Raw genomic sequence first — 23,679 nt, 5'->3', positions numbered from 1 at the left:
TAGCTGGAACTATAGGCATGCACCTCCACACCCAGCTAATTTTTGTATTTTTTGTAGAGATGGGGTTTCACCATGTTGGCCCAGATGGTCTCGAACTCCTCACCTCGTGATTCGCCCATCTCAGCCTCCCAAAGTGCTGGGATTACAGGCCTGAGCCACGGCACCTGGCCAGGCTTAATATATTTTTGTGCATGGAAGTCACATTTTTATAATGGTGACAAAAATATGTGAAAATTGAAGTTTGAAGTTTTGAGTAGAGACCATGATATAGTAGATGAGCTACTCCTAGATTAAATCATCAAATGCAGATGTCAAAACTTATATCCAAGAACCGGTTCCATGACTGTTGCATGCCTCACCCATCTCAAGAGTATAAAATGTAGATGGAGGATATGTTTTTTTGTTTTTGTTTTTTTTGTTTTTTGTTTTTTTTTGAGAGAAGAGTGCTAATTGTGGACAGAGATTTCCTTTGGAAGAGTGGTAGGCTATACTGAGGAGCACTCATCATAGTATTCCCAAATTGGAAACAACCTATATGTCCATCAACAGGAGAGTGGATAAATCGTGATGGATTCATACAATGGAATAGTATGTGGCAATAGAAAATATACACTTCTGATGCACATAACAATATGGATGACTTTATAGAATACCATTGAGTGAAAATAGCTAGATGCCAAAGAGAACATACTACCTGTAATCTATTTGTATGACGTTCACAAGCTGGTAAAACTAATTTACAGGGCTAGAGATCATAACAGTAATCTTTGAAGAGGTAATAACCAAGAGGTGGCATGAGGGAGTGTGCTGAGATTCTGAATTGTTCTATGTCTTGATTTAGATGGTGGTTAAACATACAGCATGCACATGTATATCTATGTAGATGTGCATACAACCCATGGGAGAAGAGAATTTTAGGAAGAAAGCCTTATTTTTTAAAAATTTTGTCCTCAAGGAGTTTAACAAACCAATTAATTCTAGGGATCAGTTCTATATTTTTCTTAGTTTTTCAGCAGGCGTATAGAAATACAGAAATACCAAGTGTACAACCTGGGAGCATGGCCACTATTTAGCCTTACTCAGACATTAGTCCTAGGATCTACATCTTCAAAATTGTGAAGTAGTGCAAAAAGATGAAGACAACTCATGGATGACACTGGATTTGTTAAGAAGATGTCAGAGACTGGTAGTTTCTGAAATTAGTTTCTTCCCTGATTCATTTACCATTTTCCCACCTTCATTAGTGATGAATAATAATGTTAAGATATTTTTACTCTATTTCATCTGTCACCTGTTTTACTCTCTTTTTAATGTACCAGAATCTGAAACTGTCTTGATGATTTACTAAATATCTGTGTCATCCTTATATTAGTTATCTATGGCTATTGTAAAAAATTACCATAAACTTGGTAACTTAAAACAACATAAATTTATTCTCTCACAGATCTTAAGGCCGTAAGTCCAAATCAGTGTCACTGCACTGAAATAAAAGTGTCAGCAGGGCTGGGCTACCTCCAGAAGCTCGAGGATAATTTGTTTTTTTTGCCTCCTCTAGCTACTAGTGGCTGCCAGCACTCCTTGGCTAGTGGCTGCATCATTCCAGTCTCTGTCTCTGTGGTTATATTGCCTTCTCCTTTTATGTCTGGGTCAAATCTTTCACTTCTCTCTTATAAGGATACCTGTGATTGCACTGAGGGCCCACCACATAACCCTGGATAATCTTCCCATCTCAAGATCCTTAACTTAATCACATCTGAAAGATGCTTTTCCAAATAAGGTTAACATTTACAGTTTCCAAGGATTAGGATCTGATATCTTTACATGGCTATTATTCAGCCTACACATCCCTCTACCAGAATGTAAATTCCATGGGAACAGAGCCTTTGTACGTTTTTTTCACTTCTGTGTCTTCAGGGTTTAGAGGAGTTGTGAACAAGAATACCTGGTACATAGTAGGCAGTCACTAAATATTTGTAAATTTAGTTACTTTTTTTTTTTTTTTTGAGACAGGGTCTCATTGTGTCATCCATGCTGGAGTGTGGTGACACAATCACTGCTCACTGCAGCCTTGACCTTCCGGGCTCAAGTGATCTTCCTACCTCCGCCTCTGAGTAGCTGGGACCACAGGCACCCACCACTATGCCTGGCTGGGTAATTTTTGTTTTTTAAAGTTTTTTTAGAGACAGGATCTTCCTATGTTGCCCAGGCAGGTCATGAACTCCTGGGCTCAAATAACCTTCCTGCCTCGGCCTCCCAAAGTGCTGGAATCACAGGTATGAGCCACCATGTCTAGCAATCACTGAATATTAATGAATCACTTTGATCATCTTCCTGTGGAATGGGGAGTTTTTGTTTTATTGAGAAAGACATACCTATTACCATTAGCTGTAATTTATAGTGATAAGTTTTGGCTTATCATCAGAGATAATATTTTAATAACCAGGCCTATTCACCTACAGGCCAGGTTGTTTCATAAAGGAAGAAATTCTTTGAATGTGGATGTATTCAAATAACATTTGAATAATTATCTGTTAGAGATGCTATAAAAGATATTTTATACAATGTCTAGAATTCTTATAAACCTTTTGTCTATTACTTTTAAAAACATTGAAGACCATTCCTCTAATTTTTGACCCCGTTAAGAGCATTGTACATGACAATCCACAAAGATATATTCTTTTTGGTGGATCAGCTCTATTTTTCTTTAGTATGTCAGGGTATCATACTGGAAGCTCTCAATGCTAACATGGTCCTCCTCACATAGAAAGTTTTTTTTTCTTTTTCTTTACAGAATGGCTCTAAGTCTTTAAATTATAACTTTTAACCCAGAAACTTACCATATGTGTAAAATATGATCACTAAAATAATGCAACTTTTTGTTTTGTATAACATTATCCTATTGATGTACCCATATCCAAATGAATGTCTCTTAATCAGAGCAGTCATCTCAGAAATTGATGAGTGAAAAATGAGAAATTTTCTTCTAGACTTCCCTTCATATAAAATCACATATGAAAACTAGGCCTATGAGTTTAGCTAAATCTAGTTTTTGGCCAAAGTAGTTATGTCGGTTGGAATTTTTTTGTTTGTAAGTAACAAAATACACTACCAAGGTACCTTATTATTATTTTCCATAACAAGAAACCTAGAAGATAGGCTGAAAAAGTGTAGTAGTTCCAAAAATCCTGTTCTTACCCAATAATAACAGCAAAGGAAAGGAGGAGGAGGACTCTTCTGTATCTCTCCTTTTTTCTTTTCCTTTTTTTTTAAAAATAGTGGGGGGAGGGTTTTTTTACAAATGTCTTCCAAAGGACACTGTCTTCTGTCTCATTAGTCAGGTGGATCACATAGCCATCTAAGGAAGACTGGAAAAGAAATTTTCTTGCATTTTAACTGCCCTTATGTACAAGAAGGGGTTAAGTCTGTCCCCAATGGAAGTAGATTCTTCACACTAACAAGTACATATCCTCTTTCTTCGAATTCTTATGAACAAATCTGGTGAATCGAAAATGGGTGGTGGCAATGGTGGTGGGGGACTGGGGAAAGAATTGGGTACTAATACTTAACTGGGTACCTATAATTGTGGGCTAGCCCTACCTGCAGATGAAGAGACTGAGGTTCTACATACAAAACTTATATAAGGTAAATTGGGTAGAAAGTAGTGACGCTTCCAGCACGGATCGTCATCTAATGATGATGGTGACGATGACGGTGATAATTACACTGGTTAATATTGAGCGCTTACTACACACCAGGCATTGCACTATCTACTTTATGCTGATTATTTCATTTAATTTTCAACCCTACAAAGGCAGTAGTCTGTTTTATAGATGAACAAACTGAGGCTCAACGACATGTATCTAGTAAACCTGTGATTAAACTCCAGTGTTGCCTCCAGGTCTGGGCATTTCTTTACACTGTTCTGCTTCCCTGTTCTAATGCCCATATGGTCTCCAAGACTACTGCCTCTGGGCTAAGCACTTTGTTAACTTAAGATACTTCATCTGCAAAATGGGGATAATTACACTTTATAATTCCTAAGAGTAGTAAAGGTAATAATAAATTTAAAGTGATTAACAATGAAACAAACATAGCAGGACAGCATTATTACTTTTGAACTTATCTCACTATATTGTAATTTTCATTTATGCCGTTTACTTACGCTCCTGGACTGAGATTATTCAGGGCAGCAGTTCTTAAATGTTTTGGACTCAGGGCCTCTCTATAATGTTAAAGAATTACTGTGACCTCCAAAGAGCTTATGTTTATGTGGGTTACACCTATGACTACTGCATTGAAATGAAAACTGAGAAATGTTTTAAAACAACAACCACAAGCTCCCTTAGCTGCCAGAGATGACGTCGTACACAAAGCATATCCTCCAGGAAACGGTATACTTGTCTGTATTATCATGAAAATTGTTCTGAGGTCATCGGGATTTCCTGGGGTCCCTAGACCATACTTTATGAGAACTGCTGCCTTAGGGTAAAGATGGGGTGCCCGGAGGTTGGCGCTCAGTAGCGTTTGATGAACGAACCATGGGAGCCTGGGGTTGTTCAGATGAGGAAACCGAGAGTTAAAGGGGCCGAAATAAGCAGCGCCAGAGCTCCACTGTATTCACGGCCGCTACTGCGGCATCCCGGCAGCCTCGGCCCTTAGCAGATGTCCCCTCATCCGCCCCGAGGCACCCTCTTCCCTAGTCTGGTTTTTCAGGGGCCATCTCTGGCGCGCCCCGCCAGGCTGCCGGCGTCCCTGGTGCCCGGAGACAGGCCCCGCCCCGCCGCCGGTCCTCGAACTCCTGGCTGCCAGGCAACCCTGGCGCATAGCCCGGGCTTCACTGCTCCACCCCGTCAGGCTGAACCATTCCCTTCAGAGACTTTCTCAAGAGGGAAGGAGAAAAAAGAACTTGATGGAACGCCTGAAAGCTGTTCTGCTGCCGTTTTCTCTCCTTAATTTGAACGAACACTTCTTTTCTTCTTCTAGCCAACTACCTCCTGAAGGGCAACGCAGCAATTCGCCTCTCCCGCCAGCATGTCCCCCCCCACCAGTCCAGGGCCGCGAGTAGTTCGGCTCGTCAGGGAGGCCGGCGGTCGGCGCGGGTTGGCTCTGAAGCGGGGGCGCGCGCCCGACGTGCGCGTAGGGGGCGGGGCCGCGCGCAGAGGGCGGGGAGGTGGGCAAGATGGCGCCTGCCGAGTGATCCTCCTCGGATCCCTCCTGCCGGCGCGGAGACACCGGGGCGGGGGTCCTGCAGCCGCTACCTCCCTTCCTCCTCTCCCCCGCCCCCGGAGCCTTCCTCCTTCCCTTCCCCCCTCCACCTCGGGGGGCGGGCCTGGTTCTCGGGACACCATGTCGGACTCTGAGGAGGAGAGCCAGGACCGGCAACTGAAAATCGTCGTGTTGGGGGACGGCGCCTCCGGGAAGGTCAGTCCTCGAGCAGGCCCGCCGTCCCTGGCCTGCAGGAACCCCGGCGCTCCCCGGCCTCCTCCCCGCCGCCCGGCGTCGCCTAGTTACCCCAAGCTCTGGGGCTTCTAGGCCCGGGCCCGTCTGGTTGTGTGGCCTGAGGCCAGACACGAAATGGGCGCTTGGTGAAGGCCGACGCTGTCCAGCTCCCCCTTACAAAAAAGTCACTTCCTAACTCGCCGTCTGGATTGCGAACTCCTGCAAGACTCAGGCCAGCCTTTCAGCTTCCCGCCTCTCAGGACTGGCAGGGATTTGCCAAGGCATCTTAGCTCCTCTTACTTGTAGTCCAGGTCACACTTGCTCCTCCCCTCCCACCCCCTTTACCGTTTCTGATGCTTCCACTGCACCGTGAGCCCCCAGGAGCGTGACTCTGGGATCAGTATTTCCCGGGTGAGAATAGGGGGCTCCGCCACTTAGTCGTCGAGTCATTGGAGGGCAAATTGCTAATCAGTTTGAGCTTCATCTGTAAGATGGGTATTGAAAAGGGCCGCCGCAAAGGGAGAAATGTGAAAATACATATTAAATGTGAAAATACACATAAAACCTTTAGAGCACAGTGTCCACTCTATACACGTTAGTTGCTATTTTAGTATCATACCTGTTCATCACCTCTGTTTCCAGCTCAGCACTCGGTACAAGCAGTCGGTCAACAAGTGTTTATAGAGCTCCTGTTATGGGCAGGATGCTGAGGCTAGAGCTGCTTGCGTGACAGAAGGGATCCCTGGTCGAATGAATGAGAGTATCAGGCAGCATCAGTCTTATCATCTCCTAGGCAGCGGCTCCTACCCCAAGGTTGTGAAACTCCTGAATGGACTGAAAAGTGCCCGGTGCTTGCTCTGGGGAGACGGTCCATAAGATCTCAGAGAGGTCTATGATCCCTCCACCAACAAAGTGAAGAGCCTCTACCCGGATGCCTTCTTACGTATGCTTCTGTCAAAGGCGCCAACACTTTCTGGGATTATTGCTAAAGTTTATCTCCCCTCTACTCCCCTCCCTTATCCCAACCATAGTCTAAAGAAACCCAGGCACTGTTTCCTGTTGAAGGCTTCACATTTCCCTGTTGCTGGTCGCAGTTTGGACCCTGGTTTCTCTGGTGACGACTTCTCTTTGCATCCTCCCTGGCATAGCTGCTTCTGCCTTTGGTTCTGACATTTGAGTTTCGAGGTCCCCCGGGAAAGATGTAAAATTTCATATGCAAAATTTGGAGTATTTTGTTGTTTTTTTTTCTTCTTGGATCCTTTGTTACAGATTTTTAAAGCTGAGGAAAACAATATGCTATGATTACATTTAAACTTTGGGGGAAGAAAGGAATTTGGGGTAACTTTTCTTTTTAAAGTATATTAATTTTTGTATACTTAGTAAACTTTTCGAATGAATGAATTGCTATAAATAAATCATCATTGTTTCTAACACCTTTATTCAATAAAAAGTTTGTTAGATTTTTATAGTTTCCTCATCATTTAGATTTTCTTTTGAAGGCCGTCTACAGTTTTGGCTCTTAAATTTTACTGTATTCAATTCATAACTGTTCTTATTTCCCTTTTAAAATGATAATGACAACGCATAACATAATACATTTGTAAAAAGACACAAAAATTGCTGGTTATCCTATATGCTATCATAATTCTTTAAACTTTTGTTCATTTTTCTAACAGTATTTATTGTACATATATTACTCAGTGAAATTTGTTCATAATTTTGGGTCTGAGTTTTTTATTTAACCTATCATACACGTTTTCCCTTTGTTGCTGATTTAGTGTGAATAATTACAGTTTTTTAGTTCTGTTTAAAATTTTTTCTGGTATAGGACAGCATAATTTTTTTCACTTCCATGTTTTAGAGTTAGTATTATCATTCTGCTTCAAAGGATAACAGTAATATTTTTTATGGTGCTCTGACTTAATCTTCATCATCTTGCCTAAATAACTTATTTTAAAACTGTAACAGTTTTTTCTAATAGGAACTTCCAGACGCAGACATCTGACACCTAACCTTCTTTCATTATTCTTAAATCAAGAATTTTTTTCTCCATACCCTATTAAGTTCTCAAATACTTGGCAGCCACCAACATTCCCATTCTTTTTCCTTTATTGTTCTTTTCTTTGTGAACTCAGCCTCTCTTTCATTCTTATTTGTATCCTGATTTAACTCTTGGCTCTTTTTTCCTAGCATTTGTTTTTCCTGCTCAATCTAACTCTGAGCATTTTTCAACACACTGACAGATGCAGTAGAGTATTGAGATGATGACTTAACAGTTTCTCCAAGAGAAATTTAGCTCCTCCCTCCAGTATCACGTGTTTCTATTTCTTTCCTTTTCTGATTCATATTTTTTCTTTTATTACATAATCTCTTAAGAGCTTTTTGAGGCAAAATATTCATTTTTTCTGTCTTTCCAGTGTTTGTAAATGTAGTATGGTTAAAAAATGTTCGTAGAAATTTACCAAATCAAAAATGTTAGTAGAAATTTTCCAAATCAAAAAATATAAAGATTCAGATAAAAATATTTCTGATATGGAAGCTAGTTGTTCACTTAATACCTGTAATTAAGAAGGATATTTATAGAGTGACTTGAGAAATTATTGAATGTGTAAGATTGCATGCAGTCTAGATAATTGAAGAGAAAGTGACCAACACTGGTTCAGTTGATTCTCTGTTCAATTTTTATCTCAAGATATTAGGAGATGATATAGTAAGAACTTGCTTTAATACTCTGTATGTTCCCAGTAACCTGTATTTTTGACAGTTTATGCTCGATTCCAGTTGAAAATCCCAACTTTATATTTGCCTCAAAAGTGTGAAAGCAGGGCTTTCAAAATCTAGAAGTCACTTTTTCAGGAAAAGAAACTTCCTTAGAAGTTTTCTGAATACTCCTTAATATGAAAATATTGAACTCTGCGGTTCTTTAAAATGAAAAATTATCTCAAATGACATTATGTGGCTGTTACACATGCCTTCAGTTTCTCTTTGACCTTTAACTATCAGTCTATTAAATATTTTGAATTACCTGTAATAATATAAGTAGTGATAGTTATTTTTTTCTAGAATTCTGAACCTCATCAAAGATAATTTTGTGGTGTAAGTTAGATAAGGTCAGTAGAATAATATAGTGTAAATGAGAAACAAAAGTCTGTAAAAAGAAATACCTGTCTTTTCAATTCTGATCTCTCAGTTTTGATATTGTTACATGTGTCAAAAATACAACAACTGTGTTTGTTGCTAGATGTCTAGCAGAATATCCTTCACATGGTAGTGCTCAACAAATACTTGGCCAATTATCTTAGAAATTTATTACAAATGCTGGGTGTTTAAACACAAAAATATTTGGAATTACGGTGTCCAAATTGCCATTTGTGTGAAAAATATTGTTCTGTGTAAAAGGAAATTTAGATGAACTTGCTAAAAGGAATTGAAGTTTGGCCAAATTTTCTTTTGCACTGTTGTACTACCTATGTCATAATGAACTGTAATCAGCTGTCTTAGAAATTTTATCTTAGTTTTCATTATTTTAAGAGTTGACATGTAATTTTAACTTTTAAAATAGAAAACAGCTATTTTCTCTTACCATAGAGAGTCTGTCTTGAAGAGCATAAAAGCTAAGTGAAGTTGCCTTTCTCTTTTTTGGAGGAAGTTTATAAATAAAAATAGTGCATTTAAAATGTTTAAGAATTTGTTGAGTTATTGTTATTTATTTGTTACTAGAAAATTCTTCTTTTGCTTTGATAGGAAATGATACTTTAAAAAGAAAACTCCAGAGTTTTTGACTAAAACTTTGAGTTTCTATTTAAAAAAATGTATATCTGTTCTGGTTATAATAGCTTGTGACTTCTTGGCATTATGGTTCTTGGATGGAAAATATTCATTTTGTCTGCTTTATATTAATCTTCAAAATACCAACTTCTTTATTTAAAAGATACATATTGTCACAGTCATTCTTTAGGGTCATTTTCAATTAACATCTTTAAAAATAAAGAAAAATTACACATGATACTTTTCCTGTGGGGAAAAGAAAAATTCTGTAAGCAGGTTTCTCCCTCCTTAATTAATGCTTCTTATTATTAGCTGAGGGCTCAGCTACCCTTAGAATATTTAGCCTCAGAAACTGATCTAAGTTAGATAAGATCTTTAATTATGTTTTAAAATAATTCAGATCTTTATTATTATTATTATTTTTCTGTTGATAACTCTCAAATTCTGATTTTCAGCAAGGAAAAGGATCTTGACAAGCAGGGGATTTAAAGAGATCTAACCCATTAGTTTATTGTCCCTACTGATAGCTGCTGGCCAGTGAAATTTACCTGGTGGTGTTAAGTCTCTCCCGGCCTTGTAACTGATTAGAACTACTTAAAGTTGCTTGTTGGATTAATTGGAGTATACATGTTAAGATTGCTTAATAAGATTTAGTAGTGGTCTTATGATTACGTTTCTTTAATGAATTAATTTTGACATTCTGTGCGTCAATTTTTTAGACCTCCTTAGCTACGTGTTTTGCTCAAGAAACTTTTGGGAAACAGTACAAACAAACTATAGGACTGGATTTCTTTTTGAGAAGGATAACATTGCCAGGTAAGAGACTAAAAAGTCTTAACGTAGAAGATTATAAAAAAATCTTACCATAAATGCCATAAGAAAGAAATGTGTAAAATTTTGGGGGCTGCTTCTACATGAAGATGTATAGAATCAGTATATTTATCTTAGGGAGGTTAACTTTCATCACAATCTATCATGAAGGCATATTGTCCACGGGTGTGAGAAAAAGTTTATATACTCTCCCACTCCTTCCCTGTTTTTAGCTACTATACATTTTTTGAGGATAAACAATGGTTGCTTATAAAATTCTGAAAAGCTTTTAAAAAATTAAGTGCTATACATTTGTCAACAGATATTGTATTAACAAAATGTGAAAAGATTGGGAAGGATTATTTTTTAAAATATTATTTTGATTTGCCTCTACTTTAGTTTTTTTGTTTAAAGTTGGAACAGAAGTATAATGTAGCTATGGAACTTCTGTGCTCTAATATGTGAATGCTGTTTTATGCAAGGCAGCATGAAATTGCTGGCATTTAATAGACCACTAAAATTTAGGGTCCCTAGGCACTCATAAAAATACAGTTTGAGCATTCAAGATGTTTCACTTCACCATGCAAAGAAACTATTTAGATGCCAGTTGCAGCACATTTTGTGGGAAATACGGGGAAATAATAACAAAGAAAGAGTGGTTTATGTTTTAAGTTAGTTTCTGAACAATTGGGGCTTTAAAATGCTGTCCTTTTAATTTCAATGGTTAAATTATATGTTTAAAGTATTTTATTAAAAGCAGTTTATCTTGATTGACTTTATAAACCATCCGTCCCTCTCCTCTGTGAGGAAGCACATTTGGAGAAAACAGTTGCAAGTGTAATGTCAGATTCATGTACTGAAATGTGAGTGATATAGTGGGAAGGGGTTTAATACATTCCAATTATTATTGAAATATGTTAACCTCTCAGACACCCCATCTATCAGACAACTCCCCATGAAAGTTTTAGAGTAGCTAATGAAAACTCTTGGTAATGGAGGTATTCTTCTTATCTCCTTAGTAATATACTTTTTTATATTTTGTGATGGTTTGTATTTGGCTACCAGTGAAAAATAGATTAGGAGATATCCCATGAGAAAAAAAATAATTTCAATTTTTCCATTACTGGGTTATTGTTCAGCAAGAGGTTTAAGGAGAAACATATGCGTACTTTGTTTCATTTGTATTTTCTTTTAATGTATCCAAAACTGAAAACGTCATTTTAATTTTATTATTCTTCGTCTTACCGATAATCTATGCTGCATTCAGAATTCTTAATAGCAGTCACTAGCCGAATACATACACAAATCACATAATATAGAGGCTGGAAGCTTATTTTTGCAGCAGTTTTTTTCACAGATGCCAGTTGTACGCAGAGAGTCTCAATATAATATTTTGCTATTAGCTATTTTGTTTTGATGCTTAATTTGAAAAACCACCACACCAACTTTTTGTCTCATTACTTTTAATATTTCTCATTTTTTAGTTGAAAAACTTAAATAAAGAAACAAGTACCTACTCAAATATTAAAAACAAAGACTGGTTTTTAGACATTTCATACAGGCGATATATGTGATGATTTCTGACCTGTAGCACAGCACTACCAATTTAAAAATTTTGATTACTTTGTAAAAAATATTTGATATTCTTGAAATCTAGATTAATAGTATAATATTTTAGACTTACACAGTACTTAGGTTAAAAAATGAAATTAGGGCATGTATACTCTTAATGAATGTATATTTTAATTTTCCTAGTTAAGTTTTTATTTTGATGGTAAAGTTCCAGAAAAAAAGTTCTATTTTTTTTTAAGGCAGTTGGTTTTATGCTACTTAACAGACTCAAACTTACGGTAGAAATTTCAGTAAGAAAAAAATATTTTAATGTATTTTGTTTTTATATAATTAATAAGTATATTAAGAAATGAGGTGAATAAATTACAAGGTTTATAATTATTCTTTATATACTTTAAATTCATTATAACTGTCAAATGTAGGATCATTAATATATCATTAGCTGAATAAAACATTACAGGTAGCTTTATTGAATTTATAGCATAGTCAGTGAATCTAATATTTGTTAGTAGTCTAGTAAGTCCTCTGACCAGTTAGATTGTTAGGGGTGTAAACCTCCTGTCCATCTATTTACGTTCTCTTCATGCAAGTTTTCAAGATCATTACTTTGCAAATACTCATCCATTTTAGTATATTTCATGATCCGGTATGCTGTATAGTCTGGATGCAACCACTGTGCAGATTTTACTGCTTAAAATAGTGTATCTGTTAGTCAGAGATTCTGCTGATAGAGCTTCTTAAGAGTCTTAGTCAAATACTTTCAGGAAGCTTGTGGGTACAGTCCAGTAAACAGCGTTCTACTGTGAAAAAGATTTCTAAGTCTTTAGTACAAGAAGTGGGCAGACTTGTGTTTTTAGTTCCATCTTGACTATGCAGCACTTTAAGTAAGGTTAACCAAGGCACCAAGTGTACTTTTACAAGGTCACTGTTGAATCCTCTTGGTGGCTTTAATTCATACCAAAAGCAACTTACCTGTGTTTTGTCACCTCATTTATTTTATTTTTTCTTCTAGTTACATGTGTAGCATTTTGGGTTTGGGATTAGATTTCTGACAATTTCCTTAATGTTCTGTATCGGTTAGAAATTTGTATTAGATAGATTCTTGATTTAAACAAAATTATAATATTATTTGAATATTCTTATATAGCTTTATAGGTGTGTCATCTTGAAAATATACTAGGAGAATTCATATGTTTATGCCTGCAAAAACAATAATGAATATTGATTTGAATCATATCCTCATGCGATTTTGCTCCTCAAATAAGGAATCTACATTTTATTTTTAGCTTTATGTGTTAATAATCCTAAAATTAAAATGTGGAGTTAAAAATATATTTCTAGATATAAGAAGTAATATGAAGTTAATATCATTTGTTGAAACTGTAAAGATAGTAATTTTTTGTTAGCATTCTATATTAGTGGACTATCAGTAATTCGTAGCTATTTTTATTTCTGAGTCACTATAATTTATATGTTTAAAAAAACAGGCAAACACTGACAACAGAGTTTATTTGGAAAGGCAAGCATTTAAAAAGTATCCTCAACACATGAATATGGGAGACAATTGGATAGATAGATAATTTAGGGTCTTGATATGATTGTAGTCAGAATTTGAAAACATGTAATGAAGATCATGTTCCTGAAATTGTAGTCAAAGTGTTCACAACACCTCATTCAGATAGGATCTGAATATCAGAACTTACGAAGAAAGCTTTATATTTTTTGTTGTGAGGTTAAGCAATAAGGACTATTGACTCTGAAAAAATGGGATTAAACACCTTTTAGTGCTTATTTAGTATTGCCTAAAATCTTCCTCTGTAAAAGTTAGTATTGTTAAGCACTGTCTTTTGAAGTAATCAAATAACTCTAAAGAGTTGTGCAAGTAAAATGAATAGCCTACTGCCTGCTTAGGGGTTTCTGAAACTATTATATATACTTCTTAGTGATGGCTAGCCCTTTCTTATCTGCTTAATTTGAGACAGCATTATAGAAGAATTATTTCAGCCTTGAATCTCAAAAAATTTAGATTTTTAAGAAATTCGATTTGTATAAGTTTTTGGACACATCTTAGTCTGTGACGTTTTGGTTTTTGTATTCATAGGGCTTTAAGAACATTTTGGTCATTAGTGTAAGTGTAGAAAGTATGTGTCTGTAGGAATAATGGTGGTGATAAAACATTAGCGCTCATTAATGCTAATGGAAGTTCCTCGTGGAAATCCTCTGCACGGTGGCAGATGGAACAACCTATGTTTAAATAATGGAAAGATTGTAATACAAACTCACCAAAATTTAGAAAACTGTGCTGGTTAATCAAATGTCTTTTTCTTTTCAGTTGCATAGTTAAATGGTATGACTAACTGTCTCTGATTTTAGTGTTTTATGTTGGCGTATAAATTTATATCTTTATAATCTTTTTTTGAAATGAGATCATTTTTCAGTTTCTAACCTTTTATTTTATTTTCTTTTGATTTGCAAATCATTCAGAAAGTGGTAATTGAGACTCTGGAGAAAACTCCATAATCTTATGAGGGATATAGTTTAAAATGTTCAACTAAATAGCATAGTTTGGCTTTTGTAAGCATACTCATCAGTTGCATTGAGAAGAGAGAACAGCTTATCTCATAAATTTTTGTATCAACCAAATATTTTACAAAATGCATGAAAGGATTTTAAAGATTCCCTTTTAGAATGCTTTTATAATGCTCATAGGGGAAGATGATTAGTTACACTATTTTATGAAGGCTTGGAAGTATACATAGTTTGTTTAAATGGAAATGCTTTGAACAAGTTTGAATACATTGTAATATTTAGTGATATACATGGTATGTATCCTACATTTGTTCTGAATAGGGCTATCAAATGTGTTTCTATTTTATGGGTTAAATTTGAAAACACAATTTTTTGGTTATGTTTGCCATATCCTAGAGTAGCTGACAATCACATTATAAAAAGATTCATTAATTTGAGCTGAAATTATGGGTGCATTTTTATAGTTTGCTATTATTCCATGAGTTTTAGAACCCATAGAGTTTAGAACCTGCAACAAAATTCATATATATGATTGGATGGTTGAGTATTTAAAGCTTCAGTTTTTATTTCTAGAGTACATTTCTTGCTCCATGGATGTGTGTTTCATTCTATTCTCTAAGAAAAACGTTTTTCTAAGGCTTAAGTTTATAAATTAAAGCTTACTTTGTTTTGTTTTGAAAGTGATTGTAAATATGGTTCCATGGAAATGGAGTAAAAGGATAAAACTAGATTCTCCACTATGATTTCTTTTGACATTGTTTTCACAATTCCAAATATCATGTGAGCCTGTACATAAAGGCAAATTGGGCTTAGTTTCTTATTGTGACTTAGTATTCTGTGATACTGTGTCAGCTGTTGTATTGTTACTTAATTTTTTTGATATTTTTATATTCATTTTTTATATTCTAGGAAACTTGAATGTTACCCTTCAAATTTGGGATATAGGAGGGCAGACAATAGGAGGCAAAATGTTGGATAAATATATCTATGGAGCACAGGTATGATATGAATTCTGATTATTCCAGTATTGAAAGTATAGCATTTACAAGCACATATGCAAATCTACACCCAAATGCACATACACACACACATACTTTCTTTCTAACTTTTTATCTGATAAGTAGAGAGAATAATTTTATGTTTGTGCTAGTCCTTTGGTTTCATTCTCTCCAAATTATGTTTGGAATGATTTGGGTGAGGGAATAGGAAAACTCTTTAACAGCTTTCGTATGGTATTTATATTACTAGGTGTTATTGTTAGCAGTTCAATAAATGCAGTGATAAATGATATTTTGATATTTATTAGCTGGTTTGGTTATAGTGACTACTTTTAAATAAACTGAATGAAAAATACAGGAATGAAAATTTAACTTCATTTTAAGTTACAAGGGACTAAAAGCATATCTATATGTCTATATTTTTGTGTAATGAATATTGATAGCTTTTCAGATTTAATAGACATGTCAATATTTTCTATCAGATAACTAAATATGACAGTGTATATGTGAAACACGTACAATAATTTATGATAATGCTGTATTTTCAGAAGAAAATCCATGTAGAGCAAGAAAAATGAAAGTGAAAAATGAAAAATGACCTGAATAATTACATAAATTTGGCCACATGAGCTTATATTCTCCACGAGCTTATATTGATATAATTTATAAGATTTTAAATAAAGTTATTATACAAATAGAAAATATACAGGGTGGTAATATACTTTAAAAAGTTAATCATTTCTCTCTGAGCATGTTCACTGAAGAATTGTCTTTTTAATATTTGGCAGATTGCTTTTGATTAAATGACACACTTTAGAAATGCAGTAATACTATTGAAAGTAATCATCCGATGAAGTAGAGAATATGGTATATAGCCAAATATTAAGTACGTTGTGCTTACTGAGCTCTGTATGTAATACTTGATGTGCTATTTCTTTATTTTTGCTTTTTTAAATTAGTGTGTATCTTCTACATCATCTGGGGACATAGGGGTAGTAGTAAAAATTTTTAGTTCTTTATTAGAGTTTGGTATTTTAAGTGGGACAAATATAACTTGGTTATGTGGAACCATGTTGCTGATAATAAATGATTCTATAGGGTGGAGATATAGTAGGTTAAGCACTGCTGTACAAAGTTTGGTTCATGTCAAGTACCATTGCCTTGATTGTGGATGAAAAATAGATTCTGATTTATTTTATAAAATATTCAGAGAAGGACAGTATGGTTATAGAGGCTAATATGGTTCTGAATCACATATAAAGGCCCTAGAGTTTTGATTTTTTGCATTGCTGATATAGAGATTTGGCACTTAATGCTCTTATCTTTTATACATGGTTCTTTGTCTCCTGCAAAATTTTTCTGTTCACATTTATAGCATTTTCATCTGTGGTTAAGTGACTTGATATTTTATGCATGTTCATTTTTCTCTTAAAAAGTACATCTCAGAATTTTGTGTATGGCTTTTTTGTTTTATTTATTTATTTATTTTTCTGTTTTCAACTGATTAAAGTGTATACTAAGCTAGATAAAACTTGCTGGACAGAGATTTGTGGGAAGCCACAGTTCTTGTTTCATTCATGTGGTTGATAACATGGGAAAATAACACTCTTATCTTTGTTCCATAAAATCTGTCTATAAGGCCACATATAGGATTTTTAAGAAAATGAAGATTCGATCTAACTTCTAATGAAATTTGACTCTTGGTGTCAAATGGAATAGTCTTTTATGATTTATAGGTGCAACCAGAGTTAGTGGAGAACAGGAGGACTTTATGCATTTCAGGGTAAATAATAATATATAATTCAATTAATACATTTTTCTTTCCTTAAAAATTAGGGGAATATTATGCCCATGTGTTGAATTCTATTAATTCTATCTTCAAATCATTAAAAATTTTATTATCTAATTTATTTAAATTATTTAAAATTTATTACTATTATATAAAAATTAATATTGATGTGAAATTTGTGTATTATAAAGTTAACCATTCTAAAGTGTAATAATCAGCTATACGCAGTGGCTCATGCCTGTAATCCCAGCTAATTGAGAGGCACAGGTGGGAGGATCACTTGAGCCCAGGATTTTGAGGTTTCAGTGAGCTGTGATCACACTACTGCACTTCAGTCTGGGTGACAAGTGACACTCCATCTTTAAAAAACAAAATAAATAAAAAATAAATTATATAATCAGTATCATTTAGTGTACTCACAGTATTTTGTGACCATTTCCTTAAGTCAGTTTTTGACAGTATATATTTTATGTTATTACAAAGCTGCCTACGATCAGCAGACATTAATGAGAACATTGGTAGACATTTCAAGAATTTCCATCTTTTTTGAAAGTCCATAAGTTTAGTAAAATGTCTTCATTATTTTTTAAGGTACTTTATTTCTTGGGAGAAAGTGAATGTTATATTTCTTAGAACTTGTATAAGGTTTCTATCTTGAAGGTACATACTGACTTTTTTCTCTTTTGGTAGTGCGTTTTATTGTTTATACTTTACGATTGCTGTGACACTTATATTCATGTACTGTGTTTTTATTAAACAACAATGTACAGTATTTCTGAGAAATTCATGAATCTTTCTATGAAATTGCCTGACAAAACTGGGAATTCTGAGATGATGAAATGAATTGTTAAAAATAGATGATAGGGCATGGGGGCAGGCACTTGTAGTCCTTGCTACTTGAGAGACTGATATGGGAGGATCACGTGAGCCCAGGAGTTTGGGGACTGGAGTGAGCTATGATCATGCCATTCTACTCCAGCCTGGGTGAAAGAGCGAGACTCAGTTTATAAAGAAAAAAAAAAAAAGGATGATAATATAATAATTTTTTCTGCTTTCCAGAGATTCCAAATAAATGCTGTGTTAAGTGCATAAAGTCATTGACCAGTGGTCTATTTTGTTAAACTATTTTTAAATTGTATATCCAGGCTAGAGAGGCTGTGACTCATTATTTACTACTATAAATTGGAGAAAATGTTACTTTTCAAAACCAGTGATTTCAAAAACATCCTGATAGCATTTTAATAAACTCAATAATTTTATATAATAATATAATTATTCTTCAAAGTAGATCTATATTGCTTCTGGAGTTATAGATGCTTTATATTACCTATCTCATGAGTACTTTAGATTTTGGTATACTACAGGACAGAAATCTTCCACAGAAATGTTGAGACAAGCTTTTTCAGGATATCGGTTTAATGTGTTATTTAGGGTTTATTTTAGGTTCTCTAACTTCTGTAACTTCTGTATTGTATATAGAAAGAATTATACATGTCTGGGTCGTTAAACTAATCAATCTGTTTCTTTAAAGCATTTCTTAGCATCTGCATAGAAGCTTATTTGTAGGCTGGGAGTTAACTTGGACCCAAATAAAACCGATTATTTTACCCTCTTCACTCCCCTTACCCCCAGCAACATTTAAACGTTAGCAGTAGCCTGTTGAAAGTGTTGGTGAAAACTAAATTGAATTGACACCCCAAAAAGAATTAGTGAGGTATTTTGACAAGAACTAGTTCTAAGAATTGAAATATGTCCCAGTTAAATTCCCAGATTTTAAATTAACTTAAAAATTTCTAGGAGTCTTTAGAAAGATGTTATAGGCGATTTTTCATAGTGGTTAAGAGCAAACACACAGTACATAGTGTTTAGTGCCCTGTAACCTGTGGCTAACAGAGGCTAATAACAAACCTCAGAGAAGGACTGGATGTTTCATTTTTGTAGCTCTTTCTGTCCTGGAATCTAAGTGGTTTGCAAACACTGACCCACTGAGCATAAACTCAATGAAGTGTAGTCACTTGTGAGGTAGAACATAACCACTATTATGTACCAGTGGCCCCACACAGATGAGCCTGCTTTTTAAGTACCAACAAAAGGATTTGGTGCCTACATGACAGCTAGGGAGAGGGTGCATCTTAAAACTGGACTCTGCAAGACCTTCTGCTCTCTTTTGCTGTAAGTTTTTTAGTTGGATATTTGCCAACTTATAACATGTTTGTGCACTTTCTTTGCGTGTTTCTTACAGGTTATACTTATAAAGCAAGATATATGTTGTTAATGGCTATTATATAATCTGTATGATTTAATTCATTTCTATATATAACTAAAAAACTAAAGCAGATTATTTGTCTTGCATATAAGGGAGAAAACAAATAACCTGCATTTTGGGACTGGGAAACCTTTCATTTTTTGAGAATGTTAAACAGTAACAGTGTGTGTACTGTGTTTAGCACATGTTACACTGAAGAACTATATCTATGCAATGCTTTACAAGACTGTTACTTGGTAGGCATCAGTGTTTGTTCTTTCAAAACTTCTATCAAGGCCAGGTCAGTGGGTCATAATCCCAGTGCTTTAGAGGGCCAAGGCAGGATAATTGTTTGAAGCCAGGAGCATGAGACCAGCCTAAGCAACATAGTGAGACCCTTTCTCTACAAAAAATTTAAAAAATTAGCTGGGCACTGTGGTATACACCTGTAGTCCTAGCTACTAGAGAGGCTGAGATGGGAGGATTATTTGAGCCCAGGAGTTCGAGGCTGCAGTGAGCCATGACTGCATTCCAGCCTGGGGAACAGAGCAAGACCCCATCTCTTAAAAAACAAAAATGCTGTCAATTATTACCTTGAAAATGGTATCCATTTGATTTACTCTCTCATAATGCTTATTAGATATGGTGGTGAGTGCAATAGATGAAAACAAACTACTATATAAACTAACATTATATAATATTTACTAAAAATCTTGATGTTTACAAAATACTATGGATGGTAGTATTTTCTTGGAATCGAAGTTGGAGGAAGGCAGTTAAGGCATAAAATGAAGGAAACTGTTGTTGAAGAGGGATTTGTTAAACTTGAAATCTGATTTCCAAAGGTCATGTAGAAGATTTGGGAAGAAGAGCAGCAGCTGAAAGGTAAATTGGGAAGTGGAAGGAAAGGATGGTATGGGGTTGAAGACATAGGAGAGAGATAAATGTCAGATATGTGGTTGATAACAAAAGTTATCTGGGACATGAGACATGGCGATGGATTTAGATGACCATAAGATTGCCAAGAAAATTAGATCTAGAAGTTCCCAGGTAGGTTGCAAGATGTATTCCATGTTTGAGGGAGTTGTACTTTCTTGTGGCTGAGAAGATTCCGATAGTTTTCTGGAAGGGATCAGAAGAGTTCTGGATTGATTGATGTGGTCAGAGACTTAGGGATTTGAGGGTGCTGGTATTTGAGGGATTTGAGGCTCCTGAAGAGGTGAGTACTTAGAGGTCTGGCTTTGAGGCTGGTGAGTAGAGGCCCTGAGAGTCAATAGTTTTGATAATGTGTGTCTTTTAAAGATTTGGTCCATTATATTTATATTGTCAAATTCGTGGTCACAAAGTTGTTTATATTATTTTTTTAATGTCTGTGGAATAGGTAGTGAAGACCCTTATTAATTAATGTTGTTAATATGTGTCTTCTCTCTCCCTCCCTTTGTTTTTGGTTAGCCTGACTAGGGGTTTGTCAGTTATACTGATCTTTTTTTAAAAACACAGCTTTTGGCTTTGTTGATTTTTCTCTGTTGTTTTCTTCTTTAATTTCAATTATTTCTTCCCTAATTTTTAATTACTTTCTTCTGCTCGCTTTAGACTGAAATTACTCTTCTTCCTCTAGTTTCCTACAGTGGAAGCTTAGATTATTGATTTTTCTGCTTTTCTAATATATGCATTCAATGCTAAACACTTTCCCTAAGCACTGCTTTTTCTGTATTCCACAAGTTTTGGTAGGTTGCATATATTTTGTTTTTGCTTCAAACTATTTTAAAATTATTTTTGAGACTTCTTTGATGCTTGTGTTATTTAGAATATATTGTTTAATCTTCACATACTTTGAGTTTTTAAAGCTATTTTACTGTTACTGATTTCTGGTTATAGTTTGAGAACATGGTTTTTTTGATTTCTGTTTTTACAAACATGTTAAGGTATATTTTATGGCCCAGAATGTAGTTTGTCTTGGTGAATGTTCCATGAGAGCTAGGGAATAGTGCATATTCTAATGAATACAGTAGTCTATAAATGTCAATGAGATGAAGTTGATTGTTAGTGTTGTTCAGATCAACTATACCCTTACTGATTTTCTGTTTGCTTAATGAAAAAAGTCTTCAACTCTAGGGGGATCTGCAGATTTGGAACTCCTTGCAGTTTTATCAGTTTTGGCCTCATATATTTTGATGCCCTGTTATTAGGTGCATATATAGAGAGGATTGTTATGTCTTCTTGGAGGACTGACTTATCATTATGCCAGTCTTGTCTTTAAACTTGATAATTTTCCTTATTCTGAAGTCTGCTTTGTCTCAAATTATATAGCTACTCCAGCTTTCTTTTTGTTAATGTTTTCATGGTGCTTTTCTATCCCTTTACTGCTAACCTGTCTGTGTCTTTATATGTAAGGTCAATTTTCCGTAGGCAATGTATAGTCGACTCTTCTTTTCTCATCTCCTTTGACAATCTGTCTTTTAACTTGTGTATTAAATTCACATACAAAGTGGTTATTGGGATAGCTGGGTTAACATCTGTCGTGTTCGTTTTCTATTCTTTGCACGTTTTCTTTGTTTATCCCCGCTTATTTACTTTCTCTGGTTTTATTTGAGTATTTTCTCTCCTGTTTTAGCATATCAATCATACTTCAAAATTTTTTTTAGTGATCGTTCTAGAGTTTGCAATATATATTTTATTTTATTTTATTTTATTTTTTTTTAAAATTTATTTATTATTATTATACTGTAAGTTGTAGGGTACATGTGCATAACGTGCAGGTTTGTTACATATGTATACTTGTGCCTTGTTGGTGTGCTGCACCCATCAACTCGTCATTTACATCAGGTATAACTCCCAATGCAATCCCTCCCCCCGCCCCCCTCCCCATGATAGGCCCCGGTGTGTGATGTTCCCCTTCCCGAGTCCAAGTGATCTCATTGTTCAGTTCCCACCTATGAGTGAGAACATGCGGTGTTTGGTTTTCTGTTCTTGTGATAGTTTGCTAAGAATGATGGATTCCAGCTGCATCCATGTCCCTACAAAGGACACAAACTCATCCTTTTTTATGGCTGCATAGTATTCCATGGTGTATATATGCCACATTTTCTTAATCCAATCTGTCACTGATGGACATTTGGGTTGATTCCAAGTCTTTGCTATTGTGAATAGTGCTGCAATAAACATACGTGTGCATGTGTCTTTATAGCAGCATAATTTATAATCCTTTGGGTATATACCCAGTAATGGGATGGCTGGGTCATATGGTACATCTAGTTCTAGATCCTTGAGGAATCGCCATACTGTTTTCCATAATGGTTGAACTAGTTTACAATCCCACCAACAGTGTAAAAGTGTTCCTAATTCTCCACATCCTCTCCAGCACCTGTTGTTTCCTGACTTTTGAATGATCGCCATTCTAACTGGTGTGAGATGGTATCTCATTGTGGTTTTGATTTGCATTTCTCTGATGGCCAGTGATGATGAGCATTTTTTCATGTGTTTGTTGGCTGTATGAATGTCTTCTTTTGAGAAATGCAATATATATTTTAAACTAAGTTTAGTGCTTCATGTGTAGTGCAGGTCCCTCAGAATATTCTCAGTTCATCCTTTTTGTCCCTTATGGCATGGCTGTCATTCATCTCACTTATCTATATGCTGTAATCATCCAGTACATTATTATTACTTTAAACAGTTGTATTTTATACCAATTAACAGTAAGAAAAATAATTGATACTATGTTATCTTCATTTTTTCCTTTTCTGATATTCACTCACTCTTTTTTTACATTCTGTATGATTTTATTTAAAAAATGTTAACTTTTATTGTGAAGTGGCAGTTTATAATTGGTTATATTTATGGAGTACAGAGTGATGTTATGATTTATGAATACAATGTGGAATAATTAATTCAAGCCAATTAGCATATTCATTATCTCAAGTCCTTATAACTTTTTTATGTTGAGAACATTTGAAATTTACTTTTAGCAATTTTGAAATGTATGATATGTAATTATTAACTGTTTTAACCACACTGTGCAATAATTCTCAAAAAAACCTTTATATCTCCTGAGATTTTGTACCCTTTGACTATTTCCCCATTTCCCCCAACCCCTAGCCTCTGCAACCACCAGTCTACTCCCTACTTCTGAGTTTGATTACTTCAGATTTCACATAAGTGAGAACATGCAACATTTGTCTTTTTGTGCCTGGCGCATTTCACTTAGCTTAATGTTTTCCAGTTCCATCCATGCTGTTGCAAGTGAGAGACTTTTCTTTTTTTGAGGCTTATAGTATTCCATTATGCATATATACTTCATTTTCTTTATCCATTCATTTGTTAATGGAAACTTAGGTTGATTACATAGCTTGGCTATTGTGACAGTGCTGCAACAAACATGGGAGTGCAAAAACCTCTTTGACAAACTGATTTCAAATCTTTGGGTAGATACACAGAAGTAGGATTGCTGGATCATATTCTTAGTTTTTTTTTGAGGAACCTCCACACAGTTTCCCCTAATGGCTATTCTTCTTTACATTTTCACTCAGAGT

General features: G+C 35.2%; 1 protein-coding gene across 3 annotated transcripts in view; it reads left to right on the top strand.

The window, feature by feature from the left end:
- The first annotated feature begins 4,551 nt into the window (after nt 1-4,551).
- The window catches only part of RAB28 (RAB28, member RAS oncogene family), a 131,213-nt gene continuing 112,085 nt past the window's right edge, over nt 4,552-23,679 (top strand). For all 3 annotated transcript variants that reach the window (XM_025386467.1, XM_025386469.1, XM_025386470.1), the window contains exons 1-3: nt 4,552-5,421; nt 9,927-10,023; nt 15,028-15,116. In XM_025386467.1, coding sequence (XP_025242252.1) covers nt 5,032-5,421; nt 9,927-10,023; nt 15,028-15,116 — 576 coding nt within the window. In that variant the 5' untranslated portion in view covers nt 4,552-5,031. The remainder of the gene's footprint in view (nt 5,422-9,926; nt 10,024-15,027; nt 15,117-23,679) is intronic.

This window comes from Theropithecus gelada, chromosome 5 (assembly GCF_003255815.1).
Source record: "Theropithecus gelada isolate Dixy chromosome 5, Tgel_1.0, whole genome shotgun sequence".
Classification (NCBI taxonomy): domain Eukaryota; kingdom Metazoa; phylum Chordata; class Mammalia; order Primates; family Cercopithecidae; genus Theropithecus; species Theropithecus gelada.
This window is presented reverse-complemented; position numbering and strand designations above follow the sequence as displayed.